Source organism: Rhinoraja longicauda, chromosome 34 (genome assembly GCF_053455715.1).
Source record: "Rhinoraja longicauda isolate Sanriku21f chromosome 34, sRhiLon1.1, whole genome shotgun sequence".
NCBI classification, from domain to species: Eukaryota; Metazoa; Chordata; class Chondrichthyes; order Rajiformes; family Arhynchobatidae; genus Rhinoraja; species Rhinoraja longicauda.
The window spans coordinates 18,300,963-18,328,176 of NC_135986.1; the positions used below are offsets into that span (position 1 = coordinate 18,300,963).

Consider the following 27,214-nt stretch of genomic DNA (forward strand, 5'->3'; position numbering starts at 1 on the left):
GTTACGAAGGCCAACATTCCATTGGCTTTCTTCACTGCCTGCTGTACCTGCATGCTTCCTTTCATTGACTGATGCACTAGGACACCCAGATCTCGTTGAACTCCCCCTCGTAGATCTTCTCTGTCTCTTTCCAGTTGAACTGTCTAGTGGGATGGGGTGGGGGGGGTGACTGGGGGGGGAGGGGTCAGTGAAGACCAGGGGAACCCCTCAGTTCCCTTTGCCCCCCTGTAATCAGGCAGGGGAGAAGGGTGAGAAACCTGTAATAATTCGTGTGGCACGGTGTTGCAGCGGGTAGAGCTGCTGCCTCACAGCGCCAGAGACCCGGGTTCCATCCTGACTACGGGCGCTGTCTGTGCGGATCTTGTACGTTCTCACCGTGACCTGCGTGGGTTTTCTCCGGGTGCTCCGGTTTCCTCCCACACTCCAAAGACGTGCGGGTTTTGCAGGTTAATTGGCTTGGCATAAAAATGTAAATTGTCCCGTGTGTGTGTGGGATAGTGTTAGTGTGCGGGATCGCTGGTCGGTGCAGACTCGATGGGCCGAAGGGCCTGTTTCCGTGCCGTATCTCTAAAGTAAACAAAACTAAACGTGATATTATTATTCAAACATCCACGTGCCGTTTCCACTGATGTCTAAATGACTGAATAAACAGTTTGATTGATGCAGGAGGAAAGGTGAGGCCGAGCTGCTGACTAAATCCTTTGTGAAGTAATTAGGGGGTAAGGATTTGTGAGGCAGCTTCTAAATGAGGAACCCAGGAGCCCACAGCATCTGTGGCAGATGTTCATTCAACCTGAGGTCTCATCTCTGTTTCCCACTCCACAGATGCTGCCTGACCTGCTGTGTGTGTGTGTGTGTGTGTGTGTGTGTGTGTGTGTGTGTGTGTGTGTGTGTGTGTGTGTGTGTGTGTGTGTGTGTGTGTGTGTGTGTGTGTGCAGGGTTTAGTGTGTATCTGCAGTTTTTATGCTTCCCCTCAGTCCCTGCGCTGTGGGGACGTGAGATTGGCAGGTAGCGGGCGATTTATTCATGTAGATGTGTGAATGGGCGAGATGACAATCACTTGCAGTTCACTCATTTATTATTCTGCTTCCCCGCAAACAGCTTTCTCTATCATATGACAGACACAAAACGCTGGAGTAACTCAGTGGGTCAGGCAGCATCTGTGGAGAACGTGGATAGGTGACGTTTCACAGAGTGCTGGAGTAACTCAGCGGGTCAGGCAGCATCTGTGGAGAACATGGATAGGTGACGTTTCAGGTCATGTCGTTTTGGGTCTGAAGAAGAGTCTGAAAAAGTGGGGGGGTAGGGGTGTGTGGGGGAAAGGTGTGGGGGGAAAGGTGTGGGGGGGTAGGGGTGTGTGGGGGGGTAGGGGTGGTGGGGGGGGTAGGGGTGTGGGGGGATTTGGGGAGCAAAGAGTCCACACTCTGCCTCGTTTACTCATCCCCTCTGTCCCAATCTCTCTCTCCCCCCCTCCTCACCCCTCTCCCCCCCACTCTCTCTCTCTTCTCACCCCTCTCCCCCCCCACTCTCTCTCCCCCCACTCTCTCTACCCCACTCTCTCCCCCCACTCTCTCTCCCCCCACTCTCTCTCCCCCCACTCTCTCTCCCCCACTCTCTCCCCCCCCCCCCACTCTCTCTACCCCTCTCTCCCCCACTCCTCTCTACCCCTCTCTCCCCCCACTCTCTCCCCCCCACAGGAGCAGGGCAAGATCCAGGTGATCTTTAACGTGGGCACGGACGACATTGTGATTGAGGAGAGGAACGTGGCCGTGAACGACGGCAAATACCATGTGGTCCGCTTCACCCGCAGTGGAGGGAACGCCACGCTCCAACTGGACAACTGGCCAGTCAATGAGCGCTACCCCGTGGGTGAGTGAAGCCCCTCCCCCTCCCCTCCCCCTCCCCCTCCCCTCCCCTCCCCTCCCCTCCCCTCCCCTCACCTACCCTCCCCTCCCCTCCCCTCCCTCCCCTCACCTCCCCTCCCCTCCCCTCCCCTCCCCTCCCCTCCCCTCCCCTCCCCTCCCCTCCCCTCCCCTCCCCTCCCCTCCCCTCCCCTCCCCTCCCCTCCCCTCCCCTCCCCTCACCTCACCTCCCCTCCCCTCCCCTCCCCTCCCCTCACCTCCCCTCCCCTCACCTCCCCTCCCCACACCCCCTCCCCATCCCCTCCCCTCCCCACACCCCTAACCCCACACCCCAACCCCCCCACTCCCCCCTCCACTACCCCACACCCCCTCCCCACTCCCCACCCCCTAACCCCCCCACACCCCAACCCCCCCACTCCCTCTCCACCCCACACCCCTAACCCCACCCCCACACCCCAACCCCCCCACTCCCTCCCCTCCCCACACCCACTTTCCACCTCCCACCCCCCCAGTCCCCCCCTCCCCTCCCCACCCCCCTCCCTCCCCTTCCCCTCCCCACTATCCCCCAACCCTCCACCCCCCTCCCCACCCCACCCCTCCCCTTCTGAGAGGGGAGATAATTGGGAGATCAGAGGTGTGAATGTACCTGGGAGTGGTGGTGCTGGATTTCCAAAAGGGCCATTTGCACAACAAATCAGTGGTAAGGAAGGCAAACGCAATCTACTTCAAGAGGGCTGGAATACAAACACAGGGGGGTGTGGGTAATGCTGGGGCTGTACAAGGCACTGGGCACAGGGATGTAATGTTGGGGCTGTATAAGGCACTGGGCACAGGGATGTAATGCTGGGGCTGTATAAGGCACTGGGCACAGGGATGTAATGCTGGGGCTGTATAAGGCACTGGGCACAGGGATGTAATGCTGGGGCTGTACAAGGCACTGGGCACAGGGATGTAATGCTGGGGCTGTATAAGGCACTGGGCACAGGGATGTAATGCTGGGGCTGTACAAGGCACTGGGCACAGGGATGTAATGCTGGGGCTGTATAAGGCACTGGGCACAGGGATGTAATGCTGGGGCTGTACAAGGCACTGGGCACAGGGATGTAATGCTGGGGCTGTACAAGGCACTGGGCACAGGGATGTAATGCTGGGGCTGTATAAGGCACTGGGCACAGGGATGTAATGCTGGGGCTGTACAAGGCACTGGGCACAGGGATGTAATGCTGGGGCTGTACAAGGCACTGGGCACAGGGATGTAATGCTGGGGCTGTATAAGGCGCTGGTCAGTCTGGCCGCATTTGGAGTATTGTGAGCAGTTTTGGGCACCGTAACTGAGGAGGGGTCCAGAGGAGGTTTACAAGAACGATCCCAGGAATGAGTGGGTTAACATATGATGAGCGTTTGTGGGCACTGGGCCTGTACTCGCTGGAGTTTAGAAGGATGAGGGGGACCTCATTGAACGTACAGAATAGTGAGCGGCCTGGATAGAGTGGATGTGGACAGGATGTTTCCACTGGTGGGAGAGTCTAGGACCAGAGGGCACAGCCTCAGAATTAAAGGACGTTCCTTTAGGAAGGAGATGAGGAGGAATTTCTTTAGACAATAGACAATAGGTGTGGAATAGGCCATTCAGCCCTTCGAGCCAGCACTTTTCCACACAGAGGGTGGTGTCTGAAGAAGGGTCTCGACCCTGAAACGTCACCCATTCCTTCTCTCCTGAGATGCCGCCCGACCTGCTGAGTTACTCCAGCATTTTGTGAATAAATACCTTTGATTTGTACCAGCATCTGCAGTTATTTTCTTACACTGCCAGAGGAGGTAGTTGAGGCTGGGACCATCGCAACGTTTAAGAAACAGTTAGACAGGCACATGGATAGGACGGGTTTGGAGGGATATGGACCAAATACGGACAGGTGGGACTAGTGTAGATGGGGCACCTTGGTCAGTATGGGTACGTTGGGCCGAAGGGCCTGTTTCCATGCTGTATGACTACAGTGATACATTCAGAGGGTGGTGGGTATATGGAAGGAGGTAGTTGAGGCAGGGACTATGGAAATATTTAAAAGATACTTGGACAGGTACATGGATAGGAAGCTTCGAGGGATGTGAGCCAATCGCAGGTAGTTGGGACAAGTGTACATGGGGAAAGTGGATGTGGTAAAATGTTGGCAGGGCTGGGCGAAGGGCAGTAATGGAGATGGGCAAAGGGAGGGGCTGGCACGGTGCAGATGGGCCGAGTGGCCTGTGTCCGGGCCGTCCATTACACCTCTCCCCGTGATTGGTCACAGCGGCCCTCAGAGTGATCCGATTTGTCCAGACAAGTGTGCAGGAAGTAACTGCAGGTGCAGGTTTACAGCGAAGATAGACACAAAGTGCCGGAGTAACTCAGCGGGTCAGGCAGCGTCTCTGGAGAGAAGGAATGGGTGACGCTTCGGGTTGAGACCCTTCTTCAGACTCTGAACAGATGCTGCCTGACCCGCTGAGTTACTCCAGCACTCTGTGAAACGTCACCTATCCATGTTCTCCACAGATGCTGCCTGACCCGCTGAGTTACTCCAGCACTCTGTGAACCATGTTCTCCACAGATGCTGCCTGACCCGCTGAGTTACTCATAAGGGTCACTAGAAAGTCCCTGAATCTGCAGGTGTGCGTGTGTGTGTTGGTGAAGGGCAGCTCAGTAGTGGAACAGGTAGGTGGTGGATCAGGTAGGTGGTGGATCAGGCAGGTGGTGGATCAGGCAGGTGATGTATCAGGCAGGTAGGTTCTGGTGACTGATGGACAAGGTTTGGGAGAGGTGTAGGCAATGCCAGCTCTCACACACGGACTGGAACTAAAAGGTGAAGGCAAGAGTACCGACGATGTAATCTGCAGAGTGTGCGACTTAGTTAGATTCTGTGCTTTCAACATTCAGGTGGTGTTGGCTCAGGGTTTCGAGTGAAGACAGATGTGTTCATTGTGGCTGGTCAGGAAAGAGAAGGTGACACAGGGCTTCACCAGGGTGGGGCCTAGTGGAGCTAGCTGGGCCTCAGGTCAGGGCGAGAGAGGATGGAGAGGTCATAGAGACACAGGCCCACCTTGCCCACACCGACCAACATGCCCCATCTACTCTAGTCCCACCTGCCCACACCGACCAACATGCCCCATCTACACTAGTCCCACCTGCCCACACCGACCAACATGCCCCATCTACTCTAGTCCCACCTGCCCACACCGGCCAACATGCCCCATCTACACTAGTCCCACCTGCCCACACCGACCAACATGCCCCATCTACACTAGTCCCACCTGCCCACACCGGCCAACATGCCCCATCTACACTAGTCCCACCCGCCCACACCGACCAACATGCCCCAGCTACACTAGTCCCACCCACCCACACAGGCCAACATGCCCCATCTACACTAGTCCCACCCGCCCACACCGACCAACATGCCCCATCTACACTAGTCCCACCTGCCCACACTGGCCAACATGCCCCATCTACACTAGTCCCACCTGCCCACACCGACCAACATGCCCCATCTACACTAGTCCCACCTGCCCACACCGACCAACATGCCCCATCTACACTAGTCCCACCTGCCCACACCGACCAACATGCCTCATCATCATCATTGGTCCAAAAACGCTCACCAAATCCACCCAAAACTTCATCCTCAACATTGATTGTCTCCCAGTATCCACCTCACCTCACATCCGGAATCTTGGAATCATCTTTGATCAAACCCTCTCCTTCGACAAACACATCAAACACATCACAAAGACAGCCTTCTTCCACCTCAAAAACATTGCCCGTCTCCATCCATCCCTCTCCTCCACAGCTGCAGAAACCCTCATCCACGCCTTCATCACCTCCCGTCTGGACTACTGCAACAGCCTCCTCTATGGCGCACCCTCAAAAATCATCAATAAACTTCAATACATTCAAAACTCCGCTGCCCATCTACTCACCCACACCTCGATCCGTGACCATATCACCCCCGTCCTTTACAAGCTCCACTGGCTCTCCATCCCCCAGAGAATCCAGTACAAAATCCTCCTCATAACCTACAAAGCCCTCCATAACCTGGCCCCATCCTACCTGACTGACCTCCTCCACAGGCACACTCCCACCTGCACCCTCCGCTCTGCCGCTGCCAATCTCCTATCCCCCCACATCTGGACCAAACTCAGATCCTGGGGGGACAGGGCTTTCTCCATCGCTGCTCCCACCCTATGGAACTCACTACCCCAAACCGTCAGAGACTCCTCCACACTCACCACATTCAAAACATCGCTGAAGTCTCACCTGTTCAGCACTGCCTTCAACCACTGAAGGTCACCTCACCTTCTGTCTCCTTTCTCTGTTCGTTTATTTATTTACTTATTTATCTATTTATTCATTTCCCCTATGTTCTCTAAATCTCTGTAAAGCGTCTTTGAGTATATGAAAAGCGCTATATAAATAAAATACATTATTATTATTATTATTATCTACACTAGGACCACCTGCCTGCGTTTGGCCCACATCCCTCCAAACCTGTCCCATCCATGTACCTGTCCAGGTGTCGTTTACATGTTGTGATAGTCCCTGCCTCCACTACCTCCTCCGGCAGCTCGTTCCATACACCCAAGTGTGAAAAGGTTGTCCCTCAGGTGCCCCCTCTTTCCCCACTCACCTTAACCCTCCGATTCCTGACTTTATATAACCACTTGACACATCCCACAACATGATCATGAACAACAGATATCCAGTGTGTGGGGAGGAACTGCAAATGCATGTTTCTCTCTCTCTCCTCCCCACCCCTCTCCTCTCCCCTCCCCCCCCCTCTCCCCTCCTCTCTCCTCTGCCCTCTCCTCCTCCTCTCCCCTCCCCTTTCCCCTCCTCTCTCCCCCCTCTCCTCTCCCCTCCCCCCCTACACCTCTCCTCTCCCCTCCCCCTCCTCTCTCCCCCCCTCTCCCCTCCCCCTCTCCCCTCCCCCTCCCCTCTCCCCTCTCCCCTCCTCTCTCCCCCCTCTCCCCTCCCCTCCCCCCTACACCTCCCCTCTCCCCCCCCTCCCCTCTCCCCTCCCCTCTCTCCCCATTGAGGCTGGGGTTGACCTCTGAGTCAGCAGCAGGACCATTAACGATGGGGAGTTGATCCGCAGTAAACACTGTGAAATTATCCTCTCCATAAACCATCTAAACTCCTGAATTAAATTCCAGCCCATAACTCAGGGCCGGGGCCATCATTTCACCAACAATCTTCCCCCAGGGACTCCTTGTTCCCCGACACTGATGGGCCGTGGCGGTGATTCCCAGCCCTGCCTGGGAATGACTCTTTGTAGCAGGGCAGTAAATGGAGAAATGATCCCTTCTCAAGGAGCAGTGAATCTGTGTGTGGAAGGTGGGGGGGGGGGGCAACATCCACAGTGGGCACAGTCTGTGGTTCAGGCTGAGCTGCCACCTTCACACAACACACACAGCCCTCTCACACATCACTAAACATGACAGTCTGTACACACACACACGCAACAACATGACATCCTGCACACACACACACACACACACACACACACACACACACACACACACACACACACACACACACACACACACACACACACCAACATGACAGTCTGTACACACACACACACACACACACACACACACACACACACACACACCAACATGACAGTCTGTACACACACACACACACACACACACCAACATGACAGTCTGTACACACACACACCAACATGACCTATTGTCTATTGTACAAGGTGTTGGTGAGGCTGCATTTAGAGTATTGTCATTAAGCTGTAATGAGTGCAGAGAAGATTTGCAAAGATACTGCCTGGACTGAAGGTCTGAGCTCCAGGGAGAGGTTGGGTAGGCCAGGCTTCATTGTTTGGAGTGCAGGAGGTGAAGGGTTAACTTATGGAGGTGTATAAAATCATGAGGGGAAGTGATAGTGTGAATGCACAGAGTCTTTTACCCAGGATTGGGGAATCAAGAACCAGAGGACAGGTTTAGGGTGAGAGGGGGAAAGATTTAATAGGATCCTGAGGGGCAAATTATTCACACAGAAGGTGGTCGGAAAATGGAGTGAGCTGCCAGAGGAGGTAGTTGAGGCAAGTGCAATATTTAAAAGACACTTGGACAGGTACATGGATAGAAACGGTCGAGAGGGATGTGGACCAAATGGAACTAGCTTGGATGGGGCATGCTGGTCAGCATGGACGAGATTGGCCGAAGGGCCTGTTTCCGTGGTGACTGCCTCTCTAACAAGAGTCCAACCATCCACTCGTGCCTTTCATTGCCATTACGCCCCCCACCTTCAATATACTGGGGCTCAGAACCTCACCTAGACTCACCTGCACGCCAAGGCCTTTCCACCGTCTACACGGTGCTGGTGGGCAGGGAGTTCCAGGATGTGGACCCAGTGCCAGTGGGGACGGTGCGTGACTGGGAGTGGAAGCTGTGGGTGGTGGTGTTACCCTGCTCCTGCTGCCCTTGTCAATAGACAATAGACAATAGGTGCAGGAGGAGGCCATTCAGCCCTTCGAGCCAGCACCGCCATTCAATGCGATCATGGCTGATCACTCTCAATCAGTACCCCGTTACTGCCTTCTCCCCATACCCCCTCACTCCGCTATCCTTAAGAGCTCTATCCAGCTCTCTCTTGAAAGCATCCAACGAACTGGCCTCCACTGCCTTCTGAGGCAGAGAATTCCACACCTTCACCACTCTCTGACTGAAAACGTTTTTCCTCATCTCCGTTCTAAATGGCCTACCCCTTATTCTTAAACTGTGGCCCCTTGTTCTGGACTCCCCCAACATTGGGAACATGTTTCCTGCCTCTAATGTGTCCAATCCCCTAATTATCTTTGCTCCTATACTCAACTCCTCTTGTTACGAAGGCCAACACTCCATTGGCTTTCTTCACTGCCTGCTGTACCTGCATGCTTCCTTTCATTGACTGATGCACTAGGACACCCAGATCTCGTTGAACTCCCCCTCCTCCTAACTTGACACCATTCAGATAATGTCCTTGGTGGGAGAGTTTAGTTTAGTTTAGTTTAGAGATACAGCGCAGAAACAGGCCCTTCGGCCCACCGTGTCCGCGCCGACCAGCGATCCCCGCGCACTAACACTATCCCACACACACCGGGGACAATTTACACTTACGCCAAGCCAATTAACCTACAAACCCGCACGTCTTTGGAGTGTGGGAGGAAACCGGAGCGCCCGGAGATAGGTCACGGGGAGAACGTGCAAACTCCGCACAGACAGCGCCCGTGGTCGGGATGGAACCCGGGTCTCTGGCGCCGTGAGGCACAGCTCTACCCGCTGCACCACCCTAATGGTGGCGTGGATGTGGGTGGGAGCATCTGGGATGGGGCAGGCAGAACCAGTGGAACACTGGGACAGTGGGAGACAGGCGGTGCTAAACAAGTCTGATGGAAAATTGCAGTGTTTAATGACTGTGAATAATAGCAGTGAAGTAAAAAGGTCTTCTCTTAACAAGCAGTGATTCATCTTGTGTGTCAGGCAGGAGCAGTGAGGCTTGAGTACAGCAGTGTTCAATTAAACCTGCAAGTCCATGCATCTACTGCAACAAGCTGGATGCTTCACACAAACCCAGCCTGCATCCTGACATGAGTCACACAGCACGGAAACAGGCCCTTCCACCCATCTACCCCACACTGACCAACATGCCCCATCTACACTAGTCCCACCTGCCCACACCGGCCAACATGCCCCATCTACACTAGTCCCACCTGCCCACACTGACCAACATGCCCCATCTACACTAGTCCCACCTGCCCACACCGACCAACATGCCCCATCTACACTAGTCCCACCTGCCCACACCGGCCAACATGCCCCATCTACACTAGTCCCACCTGCCCACACTGACCAACGTCCCACCTACACTAGTCCCACCTGCCCACACCGACCAACATGCCCCATCTACACTAGTTCCACCTGCCCACACCGGCCAACATGCCCCATCTACACTAGTCCCACCTGCCCACACTGACCAACATGCCCCATCTACACTAGTCCCACCTGCCCACAGCGACCAACATGCCCCATCTACACTAGTCCCACCTGCCCGCACCGACCAACATGCCCCATCTACACTAGTCCCACCTGCCCACACCGACCAACATGCCCCATCTACACTAGTCCCACCTTCCCACATCGGCCAACATGCCCCATCTACACTAGTCCCACCTGCCCACACCGATCAACATGCCCCACCTACACTAGTCCCACCTGCCCACACCGACCAACATGCCCCATCTACACTAGTCCCACACCGACCAACATGCCCCACCTACACTAGTCCCACCTGCCCACACCGCCCAACATCCCCATCCACACTAGTCCCACCTGCCCACACCGACCAACATGCCCCATCTACACTATCCCACCTGCCCACACCGACCAACATGCCCCATCTACACTAGTCCCACCTGCCCACACCGGCCAACATGCCCCATCTACACTAGTCCCACCTGCCCACACCAACCAACATGCCCCATCCAGACTAGTCCCTCTTGCCCACACCGACAAACATGCCCCATCTACACTAGTCCCACCTGCCCACACCGACCAACATGCCCCATCTACACTAGTCCCACCTGCCCACACCGACCAACATGCCCCATCTACACTAGTCCCACCTGCCCACACCGACCAACATGCCCCATCTACACTAGTCCCACCTGCCCACACCGGCCAACATGCCCCATCTACACTAGTCCCACCTGCCCACACTGACCAACATGCCCCATCTACACTAGTCCCACCTGCCCACAGCGACCAACATGCCCCATCTACACTAGTCCCACCTGCCCGCACTGACCAACATGCCCCATCTACACTAGTCCCACCTGCCCACACCGACCAACATGCCCCATCTACACTAGTCCCACCTGCCCACACCGACCAACATGCCCCATCTACACTAGTCCCACCTGCCCACACCGGCCAACATGCCCCATCTACACTAGTCCCACCTGCCCACACTGACCAACATGCCCCATCTACACTAGTCCCACCTGCCCACAGCGACCAACATGCCCCATCTACACTAGTCCCACCTGCCCGCACTGACCAACATGCCCCATCTGCACTAGTCCCACCTGCCCACACCGACCAACATGCCCCATCTACACTAGTCCCACCTGCCTGCGTTTGGTCCATATCCCTCCAAACCTGTCCTATCCATGTACCTGTCTAACTTAAATGTTGTGATAGTCCCAGCCTCAATGACCTCCTCCGGCAGCTCGTTCCATACACCCACCACCCTCTGTGTGAAAAAGTTACCCCTCAGATTCCTATTAAATCTTTTCCCCTTCACTTTAAACCTCTGTCCTCTGGTCCTCGATTCCCCTACTCTGGGCAAGAGACTCGATCTATTGGAACTTTACATTTCAGGTAAACCTTGCCCTGACTTGTATCGCTGCCCTCCAGTGAAAGGTTTATGTTAGGAACACAGTGAACAGCTCTCAAGATTCTGCTGCACAGATTGGCGGCACGGTGGTGCAGCGGGTAGTGCTGCTGCCTCACAGCTCCAGAGACCCGGGTTTAATCCCGACTACAGGGTACGTTCTCCCCGTGACCTGCGTGGGGATTTCTCCGGGTGCTTCGGGTTCCTCCCACATCCCACAGACTTGCAGGTTTGGAGGTTAATCAGCTTCTGTAGATGGCCCCAAAGATGTGAAAGTGGGACAGTGTTCGGGGATCATTGGTCAGTGCTGTCTCGGTGCAACGAAGGGCCTGTTTCCACACTGTATCTCTAAAATAATCGCAGTAAGTTCTGCTGCACTTTCAGCTGGGGCTGCAGCAAGTGAGTTGTGTCTCTGCACTGTGAGGTGTGGTGTGGAGACAACGGTCTCCATTGAGACAGTGTTCCTGGATCACTGGTTATCTGAACTACCTTATGGTCACATGGATAGGCAGGGAATGGGGCATATGGATCACACACAGGCAGAAGGGATGAGTTGATCATAGTACACGTTCAGTGCAGAATTGTGGGCTGAAGGGCCAGTTCCTGTGTTGTACTGCTCGATGGATGTGTGACTACACAAGAGATTGGTATGTGCATGGTGGAACTGCAGACGCTGGTTTAAACCAAAGAGACACAAAAAGCTGGAGTAACTCAGCGGGTCAGACAGCAAGAGAAGGAATGGATGACGTCACCTATCCATGTTCTCCACAGATGCTGCCTGACCCGCTGAGTTACTCCAGCACTCTGTGAAACGTCACCTATCCATGTTCCCCACAGATGCTGCCTGACCCGCTGAGTTACTCCAGCACTCTGTGACCTTGCATTTACCCCTTGCTGGTTACAACTGCTGGCAGGTTTGTGTGTAGTATCAGACTAGGCATCAACAGACTAGCACAACTCCAGCCTGTGTGCAGATACCCGTTGAAAGAGCACAAAATGCCCACCCCACCATCACCAGACGAAGATCAAAGAACATTCACGTGAAGCACTGAAAGATTCATTGGGGCCCTGGGCCGAGCGAGGCAGCGGTGCAGAGGCAAGCTTGAAGGAGCATGTTTAAGGAGGGCTGAGAGGCGGCCAGGTTTGGGGAGGGGAGTCAGGAGCTCAGGGGGCTCAGGCAGCTGTAAGCTGAAACATCCCTGGCTGTGTGGTGGGATCGGCAAGGGCTCACAGGTGGGTAGACCCTCCTACCTTTGGTGGGTTGGTGGGGGGAGTGGGCTGGGGAGGGGAATGTGTGTGAGGGTCATTAGCAGGACGTACAGTCTCCTGAGGTGTCATCAACAGCACAAAAATAAAACCACTCACCCCAAACAATAAACTAATTAAATCGTTGAGGAAAGGGCTTATTAACTGCCAACTGTGATAAATGCCGAAGGGTTAATATCGGTGGTGTGGACTATGTTTGCACCCCGAATATAAACAAGGTTAACTCTTTATAAACTGGAAAGGATTTTGTCTTCACGGTTTGTTGCAGACTCAGGTAAAGTTCTTCACAAAACAAAAAACTGCTCAAATCGTTTCCAGACCTTGGATTTGAAATATCTCAGCTGGCTTTTGCATCAACTGGACAGATAAATAAGGTCTCTTTTATTTGTTCTGGTTTAAAATCTCTATAAAACCAAGGCTAAAATTCCAGTAAATGGGTAATCTTGTGTTAACTGTCTTAAACACCAAACAAAGCCATTCAAATCCAGTGCTTTAGAAAGATTAAACAACAATTATTTAGCCTAAGCAATCTGACGTATTAGCCACCCGGCCGATGACCCAGGGTAGTGGTATGGCTCACTAGGGTAGAAGTGATGCGTGGACCAGGGGGGATTGGAGGGAGATTGGCGGTCCGAGGAGATTGGTGGGCTAGAGAGACTGTAGTCAGAGGGTGGTGAATCTGTGGAAGACTGTGCAGGCCATCAATGGATATTTGTAAGGCAGCGATAGATGGGGAGTTAAGAGGGATGGATCAGCCATGATTGAATGGCAGAGTAGACATGGTTGGCCGAATGGCCTAATTCTGCTCTTATCACTTATGAAATGGAGATTGGTGGGCCAGGGAGATACTTCTCCAGGGAGATTGTTCTTAATGGGAGATTGGTGGGCCAGGGAGATTGTTCTCCAGGGAGATGGTTCTTAATGGGAGATTGGTGGGCCAGGGAGATTGTTCTCCATGGAGATGGTTCTCCAGAGAGATTGTTCTCCAGGGAGATGGTTCTCCAGGGGTTGTTGTCTCTGTGGACAATCTCCCTGGCAGCGATCTGCATGGTGCATGTGCCACGGTGTCGGGCAGACCCCAGCCTGGTTGTACATGGTTCAGGAGGGGACCCGGAGAGGGACCTTCAGTGCAGATGGAGCATCAGATACCAAACCATCTCCCTGGTCAGTGTTGCCACGCCACACAGTCACATCATCCCCAGATACGGACGTTACCCTCTGCTGCCATTTCTACTCTAGATGAACCCTTGGCAAATCTTTGACGGTAGCCACAGATGGATCTGGCAACACTTACAACAACCTCCAGAAGGGCTTCACTCTGAACTAACACAATGTACGATGGTTCTGCAGTGAGTCAGAGAGACATCAGCCCCAAGACCATCACACCAGTCGAGCTGCTGGTCACTCAACACAATGCTCCAGCACCCAATGACAGGGCACCCATCACCCACAGGGAACCCATCACCCAATGACAGGGCACCCAACACCCACAGAGCACCCAACACCCACAGGGCACCCAACACCCACAGGGCACCCAACACCCACAGGGCACCCAACACCCACAGAGCACCCAACACCCACAGGGCACCCAACACCCACAGAGCACCTATCACCCACAGGGCACCCATCACCCACAGGGCACCCATCACCCAATGCCAGGGCACCCATCACCCAATGATAGGGCACCCATCACCCACAGGGCACCCATTACCCACAGGGCACCCATCACCCACAGGGCACCCATCACCCACAGGGCACCCATCACCCAATGACAGGGCACCCATCACCCAATGATAGGGCACCCATCACCCACAGGGCACCCATCACCCAATGATAGGGCACCCATCACCCACAGGGCACCCATCACCCACAGGGCACCCAACACCCACAGAGCACCCATCACCCAATGCCAGGGCACCCATCACCCACAGAGCACCCATCACCCACAGAGCACCCAACACCCACAGAGCACTCATCACCCAATGCCAGGGCACCCATCACCCACAGAGCACCCATCACCCAATGACAGGGAACCCATCACCCACCTTCAGAAATAGCCCAGGGCCCTGCAGGAATGTGAGCTGTAAACCTATTCTCTGTTTGAACACGAGGAGGGACCAGGAGTCAGGCTTGGAGCCAGGCCTTAGCCCAGGGTGGAGGGACCAGGAGTCAGGCTTGGAGCCAGGCCTTAGCCCAGGGTGGAGGGACCAGGAGTCAGGTTTGGAGCCAGGCCTTAGCCCAGGGTGGAGGTGACCAATACTAAAGGGCATCACTTTCAGGGAAGGTTTAAAGGAGGTGTGCGGGGCAAGTGTATTTCACACAGAGGGTGGTGGGGGCAATGAAGGCCCTGCCAGGGGTGGTGGTGGTGGTGGAGGCAGATACCACAGACGATGTTCAGGAGGCTTTTGGACAGGCAGAGGGGCGTGCAGGGCCCTGGTGAGACCGCACCTGGAGTACTGGGTGCAGTTGTACAGGGCCCTAGTGAGACCGCACCTGGAGTACTGGGTGCAGTTGTACAGGGCCCTGGTGAGACCGCACCTGGAGTACTGGGTGCAGTTTTGGTCTCCAAATTTGAGGAAGGATATTCTTGCTATTGAGGGCGTGCAGCGTAGGTTCACCAGGTTAATTCCCGGAATGGCGGGACTGTCGTATGTTGAAAAACTGGAGTGACTAGGCTTGTATACGCTGGAATTTAGAAGGATGAGAGGGGATCTTATCGAAACATATAAGATTATTACGGGGTTGGACACGTTGAAGGCAGGAAACATGTTCCCAATGTTGGGGGAGTCCAGAACCAGGGGCCACACAGTTTAAGAAAAAGGGGTCGGCCATTTAGAACGGAGATGAGGAAAAACTTTTTCAGTCAGAGAGTTGTGAATCTGTGGAATTCTCTGAATGCATTCAAGAGAGAGCTGGATAGAACTCTTAAGGATAGCGGAGTCATGGGGTATGGGGAGAAGGCAGGAACGGGGTACTGATTGAGAATGATCAGCCGTGATCACATTGAATGGCGGTGCGTACAGGCTCGAAGGGCCGAATGGCCTCCTCCTGCACCTATTGTCTGTTGTGCAGTGGATGGAGGGACACGGATCGCATGGTGGGCCCGGACGTGGTGGGCCCGGACGTGGTAGGCCCGGACGTGGTGGGCCCGGACGTGGTGGGCCCGGACGTGGTGGGCCCGGACGTGGTGGGCCCGGACGTGGTGGGCCCGGACGTGGTGGGCCGGACGTGGTGGGCCCGGACGTGGTGGGCCCGGACGTGGTGGGCCGGACGTGGTGGGCCCGGACGTGGTGGGCCCGGACGTGGTGGGCCCGGACACCGGTGGGCCCGGACGTGGTGGGCCCGGATGTGGTGGGCCGGACGTGGTGGGCCCGGACGTGGTGGGCCGCACGAGGTGGTAGGCTGCTAGTGTTCCACGTGACCTCCCTTGACCAGCGAGGAATCTTCACAGTGGTCAACGGTCTGGTGGCTAATCTCTTAACTTTGGCCTTTCACCTGAAGCATTAAGTGTTAACTGTTGACCTTTAACGTTGCAGATTTTAACTGCTGAAATGTCTCTTTAAACTTTAAAGGCAACTATGATAATGAGCGACTGGCGATTGCTCGGCAGCGAATTCCATATCGTCTCGGTCGGGTAGTAGACGAGTGGTTACTCGACAAAGGTAACGACAAATTAATTAAAAGCTTTTAACATTTAAAAAATAAGGAGTCACACACCGTAACAAACAAACTTAACTTTAACTTAACCCAATAATAATTCTATTTTAATTCTTTTAAATGCTAAAACATCAGTAAAATTAAACGAGCCATTTTAAACCTGTTTTAAAGGTGACCGGGCATACGGTTTGATTACGATTGGTATTGTTGTCTTGCTGTGATATTCTGCTGCCTCTCGCTCGCTGTTCCACGCACTCTAGAGGGGCCGGGCCGTGGGATAACAGCGCCGTCACTCCCACTGACTCTTGGGATTGTCCGTGACCCTGTCACTCCCACCGACTGTACACCTTGGGATGGTCCGTGACCCTGTCACTCCCACCGACTGTACACCTTGGGATGGTCCGTGACCCTGTCACTCCCACCGACTGTACACCTTGGGATGGTCCGTGACCCTGTCACTCCCACCGACTGTACACCTTGGGATGGTCCGTGACCCTGTCACTCCCACTGACTGTACACCTTGGGATGGTCCGTGACCCTGTCACTCCCACCGACTGTACACCTTGGGATGGGTGCACGCACTCCTGCCTCGTTCTGCCTGGCTCAGGGAGCAGCTCTCCCCCTCCCCTCCCTTTGCCTCCCCTCCTCTCCTCTCCCTTCCCCTGCTCTCCCCTCCCTTCGCCTCCCCTCCTCTCCTCTCCCTTCCTGCGCCCTCTTCTCCCCTCCTCTCCCCTCCCCTACTCCCACGGGACCTCTCGCACGACCCCTGGGGTGGGGGGGCAGAGTGTGGGGTGGGCGAGAGGGGGTGAGGGTTGGTCAGGGATAGGTGTGACCAGAGGGGGTGAGAGTGACCCCACAATGGGTCGGGCATTGAGACCACTCCGGCCACAAGCTCCTCAGGTGATGTCCAGTCCCGGAGGCTGAGTTAGAAATGCAGGAACGTCGAGGATGTAGGGAAGAAGATTGTCTGAAGAAGGGTCTCAACCTGAAACGTCACCCATTCCTTCTCTCCAGAGATGCTGCCTTTCCCTCTGAGTTACTCCAGCACATTGTTGTGTCTATCTTTGGTTTAAACCAGCATCTGCAGTTCCTTCCTACACAAGATTGTCCGTGACTTCACTGAGAGACAGAGCTGGATCAGAACAGTCGTTGACTCCTGCTCCAACTTCTCACGTTGGGATTTTCTTGGAACAATTGAAGGATGAGCGGTGAGCTTCAAGCCCAGTTGGTCAACAAGACGTCAATCTCCTCCTGATACTTTCTCCTTTAACTCTCTCGCCCCAATTCTCTTTGTTGACACACAGATTACTTCCTATTCCCGGTGAATAGTGGCTTCTTTGACACACGACACAGGTTGGAGCTAATAGACACAAGAGCTTTGAGGAGAAAATCTGAATTCTGGGCACGCCACAGTTTGGTTGCTGTTCAGAGATGTTCTGCCCACTTGTATCCATAACTTGTGTCTCCCATCTCTCCGTGACCAAGTGGATGGAATGTGGGAATGGCGGCTGTGATGAACGGTGATCAACATTGGCCCAGTGTGACGAAGCCTGAACACAACGCAACACTTACTGTAGTCAACGTGCCCGTCTCACACGATCATCTGTCTCTAACAACACAGAGGCATTGCGGGCAAATGGAACAGCAACAACAGTTACTTGCATTTATATAACGCTCTTCCAGTGATGAAATGTCCCAGTGCCTGACAGGAGTGTTTGTCACACAAGCAGAGGGGTTGGCAGCATCTGAATGAAGCAGGGGAGATTCACACAGGGAATTCCAGAGCCTTGGTCTGAGGGTGGTGAAGGCAGAGCCAGTAGCATCAGTGAAGGAGATAGTCACTGGGTCTCACCGCACGGAAACAGGCCCTTCAGCCCAACCAACATGCCCCGTCCATGCTAGCCCACTGCACGGAAACAGGCCCTTCAGCCCGACCAACATGCCCCATCCATGCTAGCCCACCGCACAGAAACAGGCCCTTCAGCCCAACCAACATGCCCCGTCCATGCTAGCCCACCGCACAGAAACAGGCCCTTCAGCCCGACCAACATGCCCCGTGCACACTAGCCCACCGCACAGAAACAGGCCCTTCAGCCCAACCAACATTCATCCACACTAGCCCACCTCACAGAAACAGGCCCTTCAGCCCAACCAACATGCCCCATCCATGCTAGCCCACCGCACAGAAACAGGCCCTTCAGCCCGACCAACAGCCCCGTCTACACTAGCCCACCGCACAGAAACAGGCCCTTCAGCCCGACCAACATGCCCCGTCCACACTAGCCCACCGCACAGAAACAGGCCCTTCAGCCCAACCAACATTCATCCACACTAGCCCACCTCACAGAAACAGGCCCTTTAGCCCGACCAACATGCCCCGTCCACACTAGCCCACCGCACAGAAACAGGCCCTTCAGCCCGACATCCATGCCCCGTCCACACTAGCCCACCGCACGGAAACAGGCCCTTCAGCCCGACCAACATGCCCCGTCCACACTAGCCCACCGCACAGAAACAGGCCCTTCAGCCCAACCAACATGCCCCATCCATGCTAGCCCACCGCACAGAAACAGGCCCTTCACCCCGACCAACATGCCCCGTCCACACTAGCCCACCGCACGGAAACAGGCCCTTCAGCCCGACCAACATGCCCCATCCATGCTAGCCCACCGCACAGAAACAGGCCCTTCAGCCCGACCAACATGCCCCGTCCACACTAGCCCACCACACTGAAACAGGCCCTTCAGCCCGACATCCATGCCCCGTCCACACTAGCCCACCGCACTGAAACAGGCCCTTCAGCCCGACATCCATGCCCCGTCCACACTAGCCCACCGCACGGAAACAGGCCCTTCAGCCCGACCAACATTCATCCACACTAGCCCACCACACTGAAACAGGCCCTTCAGCCCAACCAACATGCCCCATCCATGCTAGCCCACCGCACAGAAACAGGCCCTTCAGCCCGACCAACATTCATCCACACTAGCCCACCACACTGAAACAGGCCCTTCAGCCCGACCAACATGCCCCTTCCACACTAGTCCCACCTGCTCACATTTGGCCCAATATCCCTCCAAACATTTCCTATCCATGAACCTGTCCAAGTGTCTTTTAGATGTTGTGATAGTCCCTGCCTCAACTACCTCCTCAGGCAGCTCGTTCCATACACTCACCACCCTCTGTGTGAAAAATCTACCCCTTAGGTCCCTTTTAAATCTTTTGCCTCTCACTTTAAGCATTGCCCTCCAGTTTTACATTTCCCTGTCGTGGGGGAGAGACTATGGCTGTTCACTGATCTTTGCCCCTCATGATGTCCTTCAATCCCCATAAGGTCTATAACCTCTTGGTTATTCTTTAGTCCAGAAAGGCAAATTCAATGCTAGCATTTATATCAAGAGGGCTGGTGTACAAAGGCAGGGATGTAATGCTGAGGCTTCGTAAGGAGCTGGTCAGGCCACATTTGGAGTATTGTGAGCAAATTTGGGCTCCGTATTTTAGGAAGGATGTACTGGCTCTGGAGAGGGTCCAGAGGAGGTTTACAAGAATGATCCCAGGAATGAGTGGGTTAACGTACGATGAGCGTTTGCGGGCACTGGGCCTGTACTCGCTGGAGTTTAGAAGGAGGAGGGGGGACTTCATTGAAACGTACAGAACAGTGAGCGGCCTGGATAGAGTGGATGTGGAGAGGATGTTTCCACTGGTGGGAGAGTCTAGGACCAGAGGGCACAGCCTCAGAATTAAAGGACGTTCCTTTAGGAAGGAGATGAGGAATTTCTTTAGTCAGAGGGTGGTGAATCTGTGGGATTCTTTGACACAGACGGCTGTGGAGGCCACAAGTCAGTGGATATATTTAAGGCAGAGATAGACAGATTCTTGATTAGTGCGGGTGTCAGGGGTTATGGGGAGAAGGCAGGAGAATGGGGTTAGGAGACAATGATCAGCCATGATTGAATGGCGGAGTAAACTCGATGGGCCGAATGGCCTAATTCTGCTCCCATAACTTGTGAACTTAATTCTCGCCCATCCAGCCTCTCTCTACATAACTCGATCATCGAGACTCGGTGACATCCTCAAAAACGTGTTTTTGCAACCTTTCCAGTTTGCCAACAAGCTCGCTGTAGCAGGGAGACATGAACTGTACACAGTACTCCAGATGTGGTCTTACTAATGCCTTGTACCATGGTAACAGTGAGAAAGCAGTCCTAACCCACTATCAATCTAATTGGAGACCTTTGGACTATCTTTAATCAGACTTTACTGCACTTTACCTTGTGAAAACCTTAGTCCCTTTATCATGCATCCACACACTGCAGACAGTTGTTTTGTAACCATGTATTGTCTTTCTGCTGACTGGTTATCATGCAACAAAAGCTTTTCACTGTACCTCGGTACACGTGACAATAAACTAATCCGAGTCCGCGCCGACCAGCGATCCCCACACACTAGCACTATCCTACACACACTAGGAACAATTTACATTTACTCCAAGCCCATTCACCTACAAACCTGCACGTCTTTGGAGTGTGGGAGGAAACCGGAGCGCCCGGAGAAAACCCACGCAGGTCACGGGGAGAACGTGCAAACTCCGTACAGACAGCGCCCGTGGTCAGGATGGAACCCGGGTCTGTAAGCGCTGTAAGGCAGCAGCTCTACCCGCTGCACCATGATGCCGCCCCTGTTCAGGTCTGTGTGGTGAGCGGGGGTCTAGAGCTGAGAGTTACGGTGTCACACGCCGGGACTGTAACCGTGGCTGGCTGCCCCTCAGGGTGGTCTTGTGTTGTGCCTGCGTCCACTCGCTCTGCCTCACAGCGCGACAGACTTGGGTTCGATCCTGACTACCTCTCCAGCTCCCGGTCCCAGCTCACTGCACCAACTACACGTACAGTGAAGCAGTTTTACACCTGCAGACACTGGGAGCTACAGCAAAACACAGTGCTGGAGAAAGGCACAAAAAGCTGGAGTCAATGTGCTGTAATCTGCAATTCCTTCCTACACAGAGTGCTGGAGTAACTCAGCGGGTCAGGCAGCATCTGTGGAGAACATGGATAGGTGACGTTTCACAGAGTGCTGGAGTAACTCAGCGGGTCAGGCAGCATCTCTGGAGGAAAGGAATGGGTGATGTTTTGGGTTGAGACCCTCCTTCAGACTGAGAGTCAGGGGTGAACCAGCATCTGCAGTTCCTTCCTACAAAGTACTGTAGAAACTCAGCGGGTCAGGAAGCATCTGTGGAGGGACTGGACAGGTAATGTTTCGGGTCAGATCCCTCCTTGAGTCTGACTTCCACCTGAGCTCATCTCTCCTCCAGATGGATTAACCCATGTCCTTGCATTGAGCGTGGTGTGCCAAGGTGTACAGAAGGATTGGAGTTTAGAGACAGCACGGAAGCAAGCCCTTTGGCCCACTGAGTCCACGCCGACCATCGATCACCCAGTGCCATGTTATCCCACTTTCCCATCCACTCCCTACACACTAGGGGGCAATTTACCGAAGCCAATTAACCTACAAACCCGCACGTCTTTGGAGTGTGGGAGAAAACCTGAGCACCCAGAGAAAACCCACGTGGTAACAGGGCGAACATGCAAACTCCGTACAGACAGCGCCCATAGTCAGAATCGAACCCAGGTCTCTTGCGCTGAGAGGCAGCAACTCTACTGCTGTGCCACCGTGAACAGACATTCCCAGCAGGAGAAAGAGCAGGAATGAAGAATGGGGACTTCAATAAAAGTGAGGCCTCGTGCTGGAGAAATCCCACTCTGACCATTTGGATGCTCCCTATCTGTGAAAGCTTCCGTAGTTCACCAGCTTCCCCCAGTTCTCCAGGACCTTGATCAGGTGGGTCAATGGGCTGCAGAATGGCAGGTGGAGCCTGAGACCCTGAGCTCCAGGTTCAGGAACAGCTCCTTCCCAACAACCATCAGGCTGTTGAACACTGCACAACACTGACCTCAGCAACTTGGAGTGCAGGAGGATGAGGGGTGACCTTGTAGAGGTGTATAAAACCATGAGAGGAATAAATAGAGTAGATGCACAGTCTCACCCAGAGACAGGGGACACAGGTTTAGGTCAGAGGGGAAAAACATTAATTGGAACTTGAGGGGCAACTTTTCCACACAGAGGGTGGTGTCCGAAGAAGGGTCTCGACCCTGAAACGTCACCCATTCCTTCTCTCCTGAGATGCTGCCCGACCTGCTGAGTTACTCCAGCATTTTGTGAATAAATACCTTCGATTTGTACCAGCATCTGCAGTTATTTTCTTACACTGCCAGAGGAGGTAGTTGAGGCTGGGACTATCGCAACGTTTAAGAAACAGTTAGACAGGCACATGGATAGGACGGGTTTGGAGGGATATGGACCAAATACGGACAGGTGGGGCTAGTGTAGATGGGGCACCTTGGTCAGTATGGGTACGTTGGGCCGAAGGGCCTGTTTCCATGCTGTATGACTACAGTGATACATTCAGAGGGTGGTGGGTATATGGAAGGAGGTAGTTGAGGCAGGGACTATGGAAATATTTAAAAGATACTTGGACAGGTACATGGATAGGAAGCTTCGAGGGATGTGAGCCAATCGCAGGTAGTTGGGACGAGTGTACATGGGGAAAGTGGATGTGGTAAAATGTTGGCAGGGCTGGGCGAAGGGCAGTAATGGAGATGGGCAAAGGGAGGGGCTGGCACGGTGCAGATGGGCCGAGTGGCCTGTGTCCGGGCCGTCCATTACACGTCTCCCCGTGATTGGTCACAGCGGCCCTCAGAGTGATCTGATTTGTCCAGACAAGTGTGCAGGAAGTAACTGCAGGTGCTGGTTTACAGCGAAGATAGACACAAAGTGCCGGAGTAACTCAGCAGGTCAGGCAGCGTCTCTGGAGAGAAGGAATGGGTGATGCTTCGGGTCGAGACCCTTCTTCAGACTCTGAACAGATGCTGCCTGACCCGCTGAGTTACTCCAGCACTCTGTGAAACGTCACCTATCCATGTTCTCCACAGATGCTGCCTGACCCGCTGAGTTACTCCAGCACTCTGTGAAACGTCACCTATCCATGTTCTCCACAGATGCTGCCTGACCCGCTGAGTTACTCCAGCACTCTGTGTCTTGTCTGGACAAGTGGCAGCCCTTGACCCCAGCCCATCTGACAGCCTGTCCCCAGGCATCAGATTGGTCGAAATCCAAGCCCAAAGATGGTTCATTTTACAGCAACATGTCAGTGAGTTGAGAGGTTTAATCACGAGGGCTGGGGCGGCCAAGCCAGGAGAACCACAGAACTGCAGGCGCTGGTTTACAAAACAAGACACAGAGTGCTGGAGTAACTCAGCGGGGCTGAGCCAGCTCCTGCACTCCCTGCCCCTGTGGTCCGCGTGTAACTCACCGCGTGTCCTCAGCTCCACACACACACGTATGCACACACAACGCACACTGACTCACACAACATGCACATGCAGACACACGTATGTTCACACTCACACGTGCACACACACTTCTGCACACGCACATATGCACGCTCACAGACGTACGTGTAGGCACATACACACGTGCACACACACACACTCACGTGTAGGCACATACACACGTGCACACACATGTACGCATGCGCACACACGTGTGCACATGCATGCATACATGTTCACCTACATGCGCAACACGCTGATGCAAATGCACACGCACATGCACGCACACACAAACACACACAGCGTAAACCTCCAGACATTATCTGTGGAGGTCACGACAGTGTCAGTTTAGCTTATTGTCCCGTGTACCGAGCGAGGTACAGTGAAAAGCTTTTGTGTTGTGCGCTAACCAGTCAGCGGAAAGACAACACACGATTACAATCGAGCCGTCCACAGTGTGCAGATACAGGATAAAGGGAATAACTTTTAGTGCAAGACAAAGTTCAGTTGAGTCCGATTAAAGATAGTCCGAGGGTTTTCAACGAGGTGGACGGGAGGTCAGGACTGCTCTTCAGTTTGTGGGAGGACGGTTCATTTCCCTGATAACAGCTGGCCACTCCCTCCTGTCTAAATCTGTCTCCAATATTGTTCACGGCAGTCAAAACGTGATCTCACTCATGTCCTACTTAGTTGCAACCTTCAAGAAACATTTGGAAAAGTACATGGATAGGACAGGTTTGGAGGGATATGGGCCAAACGCGGGCAGGTGGGACTAGTGTAGATGGGGCATGTTGGTCGGTGTGGGCAGGTGGGACTAGTGTAGATGGGGCATGTTGGCCGGTGCGGGCAAGGTGGGACTAGTGTAGATGGGGCATGTTGGTCGGTGTGGGCAGGTGGGACTAGTGTAGATGGGGCATGTTGGTCGGTGTGGGCAGGTGGGACTAGTGTAGATGGGGCATGTTGGTCGGTGTGGGCAGGTGGGACTAGTGTAGATGGGGCATGTTGGTCGGTGTGGGCAGGTGGGACTAGTGTAGATGGGGCATGTTGGTCGGTGTGGGCAGGTGGGACTAGTGTAGATGGGGCATGTTGGTCGGTGTGGGCAGGTGGGACTAGTGTAGATGGGGCATGTTGGCCGGTGCGGGCAAGGTGGGACTAGTGTAGATGGGGCATGTTGGCCGGTGCAGGCAGGTGGGACTAGTGTAGATGGGGCATGTTGGCCGGTGCAGGCAAGGTGGGCCGAAGGGCATGTTTCCACACTGTGACTCTATGTAGCACAACATCCATCCAGTCTGAAGAAGGGTCTCGACCCGAAACATCACCCATTCCTTCTCTCCCGAGATGCTGCCTGTCCTGCTGAGTTACTCCAGCATTTTGTGAATAAATACCATCGATTTGTACCAGCATCTGCAGTTATTTTCTTATACAACATCCATCCTTGGTACCCAACCATAAGTACTCTGTTACCTCTCCTGATTACGTGTGCGTGGACATAGCTGGCTTGTACAGATCACACTGGGACCTCAGTGTTTGAAACCTCTCACCGTTTGTATCTGATACCTCTGCTACTGAAATGGGCAGTTCCACACTTGGCCGCATTAGACTCTGCTTGCCCACACGACACATCTGCATTCCCACATTAGACTCTGCTTGCCCACATGACACATCTGCATTCCCACATTAGACTCTGCTTGCCCACACGACACATCTGCATTCCCACATTAGACTCTGCTTGCCCACACGACACATCTGCATTCCCACATTAGACTCTGCTTGCCCACACGACACATCTGCATTCCTTTGTGGCCTTCTTATGTCCTCTTCACAGTGGCTGGGAATTATGGTCATTAGAAGCAGGCCCTTCGGCCCACCAAGTCCACAATGGCCATCATCACCCCTTCTCACTAATTCTGTTTTGTCCCACTTTCTCATCCACTCCCTGTGCACTTTATAGAAGCCAATTAACCTACAAACCTGTGCGTCTTTGGAATGTGGGAAGAAACAGGAGCATCAGGAGAAAGCCCACACAGGTCACGGGGAGAACATGCAAACTCTGTACAGATCGAACGCACCTATCCATGTTCTCCACAGATGCTGCCTGACCCGCTGAGTTACTCCAGCACTCTGTGAAACGTCACCTATCCATGTTCTCCACAGATGCTGCCTGACCCGCTGAGTTACTCCAGCACTCTGTGTCTTCTTGTATTCCACGAGTGCCCTCAACATGTTGACCTTTCCCAAGAGGTCCCCTAATGTTTCCGTGAGGCAGGCAGGGGGAGGTATTGTAGCGTGTGTATCCATCAACTGGGCCACAGTTGTAGGAGGTGGCTGGTGGAGTGGAGTAGGGAGAGAGTGCAGAGACGGGATGCAAGGGGTTCCTGTGGTCAGGAGCAGGGGTGGTGTGGAGCTGGGGATGTGGGATCCCACAGTGTGGCCTGCACAGCCTGTGCCATGGGGAATGCTGGAGAACAAGCTGGGAATGCTGGAGAACAAGCTGGGAATGTCAGAGAACACGCTGGGAACGCTGGAGAACAAGCTGGGAATGTCAGAGAACATGCTGGGAATGCTGGAGAACAAGCTGGGAATGTCAGAGAACACGCTGGGAATGCTGGAGAACAAGCTGGGAACGTCGAACAAGCTGGGAACGCTGGAGAACAAGCTGGAAATGTCGGAGAACAAGCTGGGAACGTCGAACAAGCTGGGAATGCCGGAGAACAAGCTGGGAATGTCAGAGAACATGCTGGGAATGCTGGAGAACAAGCTGGGAATGCTGGAGAACAAGCTGGGAATGTCAGAGAACATGCTGGGAATGCTGGAGAACAAGCTGGGAATGCTGGAGAACAAGCTGGGAACGTCGAACAAGCTGGGAACGCTGGAGAACAAGCTGGGAATGTCGGAGAACAAGCTGGGAATGCTGGAGAACAAGCTGGGAACGTCGAACAAGCTGGGAATGCTGAACAAGCTGGGAATGTCGGAGAACAAGCTGGGAATGCTGGAGAACAAGCTGGGAACGTCGAACAAGCTGGGAATGCTGAACAAGCTGGGAATGTCGGAGAACAAGCTGGGAATGCCGGAGAACACGCTGGGAATGCTGGAGAACAAGCTGGGAATGTCGAACAAGCTGGGAATGTCAGAGAACAAGCTGGGAATGCTGGAGAACAAGCTGGGAATGCTGGAGAACAAGCTGGGAACGTCGAACAAGCTGGGAATGTCAGAGAACAAGCTGGGAATGCTGGAGAAGAAGCTGGGAATGTCAGGGTACACGCTGGGACACCAATACTGGGCACCTGTTCTGCTACCTCCTGCCCCTCTTCACCACCCCCCCCCCCCTCCTCCCTCTTCACCACCCCCCCCCCCCTCCTGCCCCCCCCCCTCCTCACCCCCCCCCCCCTCCACATCCCCTCCTTACCACCCCCCTCCACCTCCCCCTCCACCCCCCCTCCTCACCACCCCCCCCCCACCCCCCCTCCAATACTGGGCAACTGTTCTGCTACCTCCTGCCCCCTCTTTACTCGCACCCCCTTCCCCACAAGACTCCCCCCCTTCCTCCCCAGCCCCCCCCCCCCCGGGAGTGGGAGGTGAAGGTGGGGTCCTGCCTTGTCTCTGTGCCCCATCCAAGGTAC

General features: G+C 54.3%; 1 protein-coding gene across 1 annotated transcript in view; it reads left to right on the top strand.

Moving 5' to 3' along the window:
- The window catches only part of LOC144609618 (neurexin-2-beta-like), an 84,544-nt gene that overhangs the window by 8,019 nt on the left and 49,311 nt on the right, over positions 1-27,214 (top strand). The window contains exons 2-3 of the mRNA XM_078428116.1: positions 1,698-1,869; positions 16,125-16,214. Coding sequence (XP_078284242.1) covers positions 1,698-1,869; positions 16,125-16,214 — 262 coding nt within the window. The remainder of the gene's footprint in view (positions 1-1,697; positions 1,870-16,124; positions 16,215-27,214) is intronic.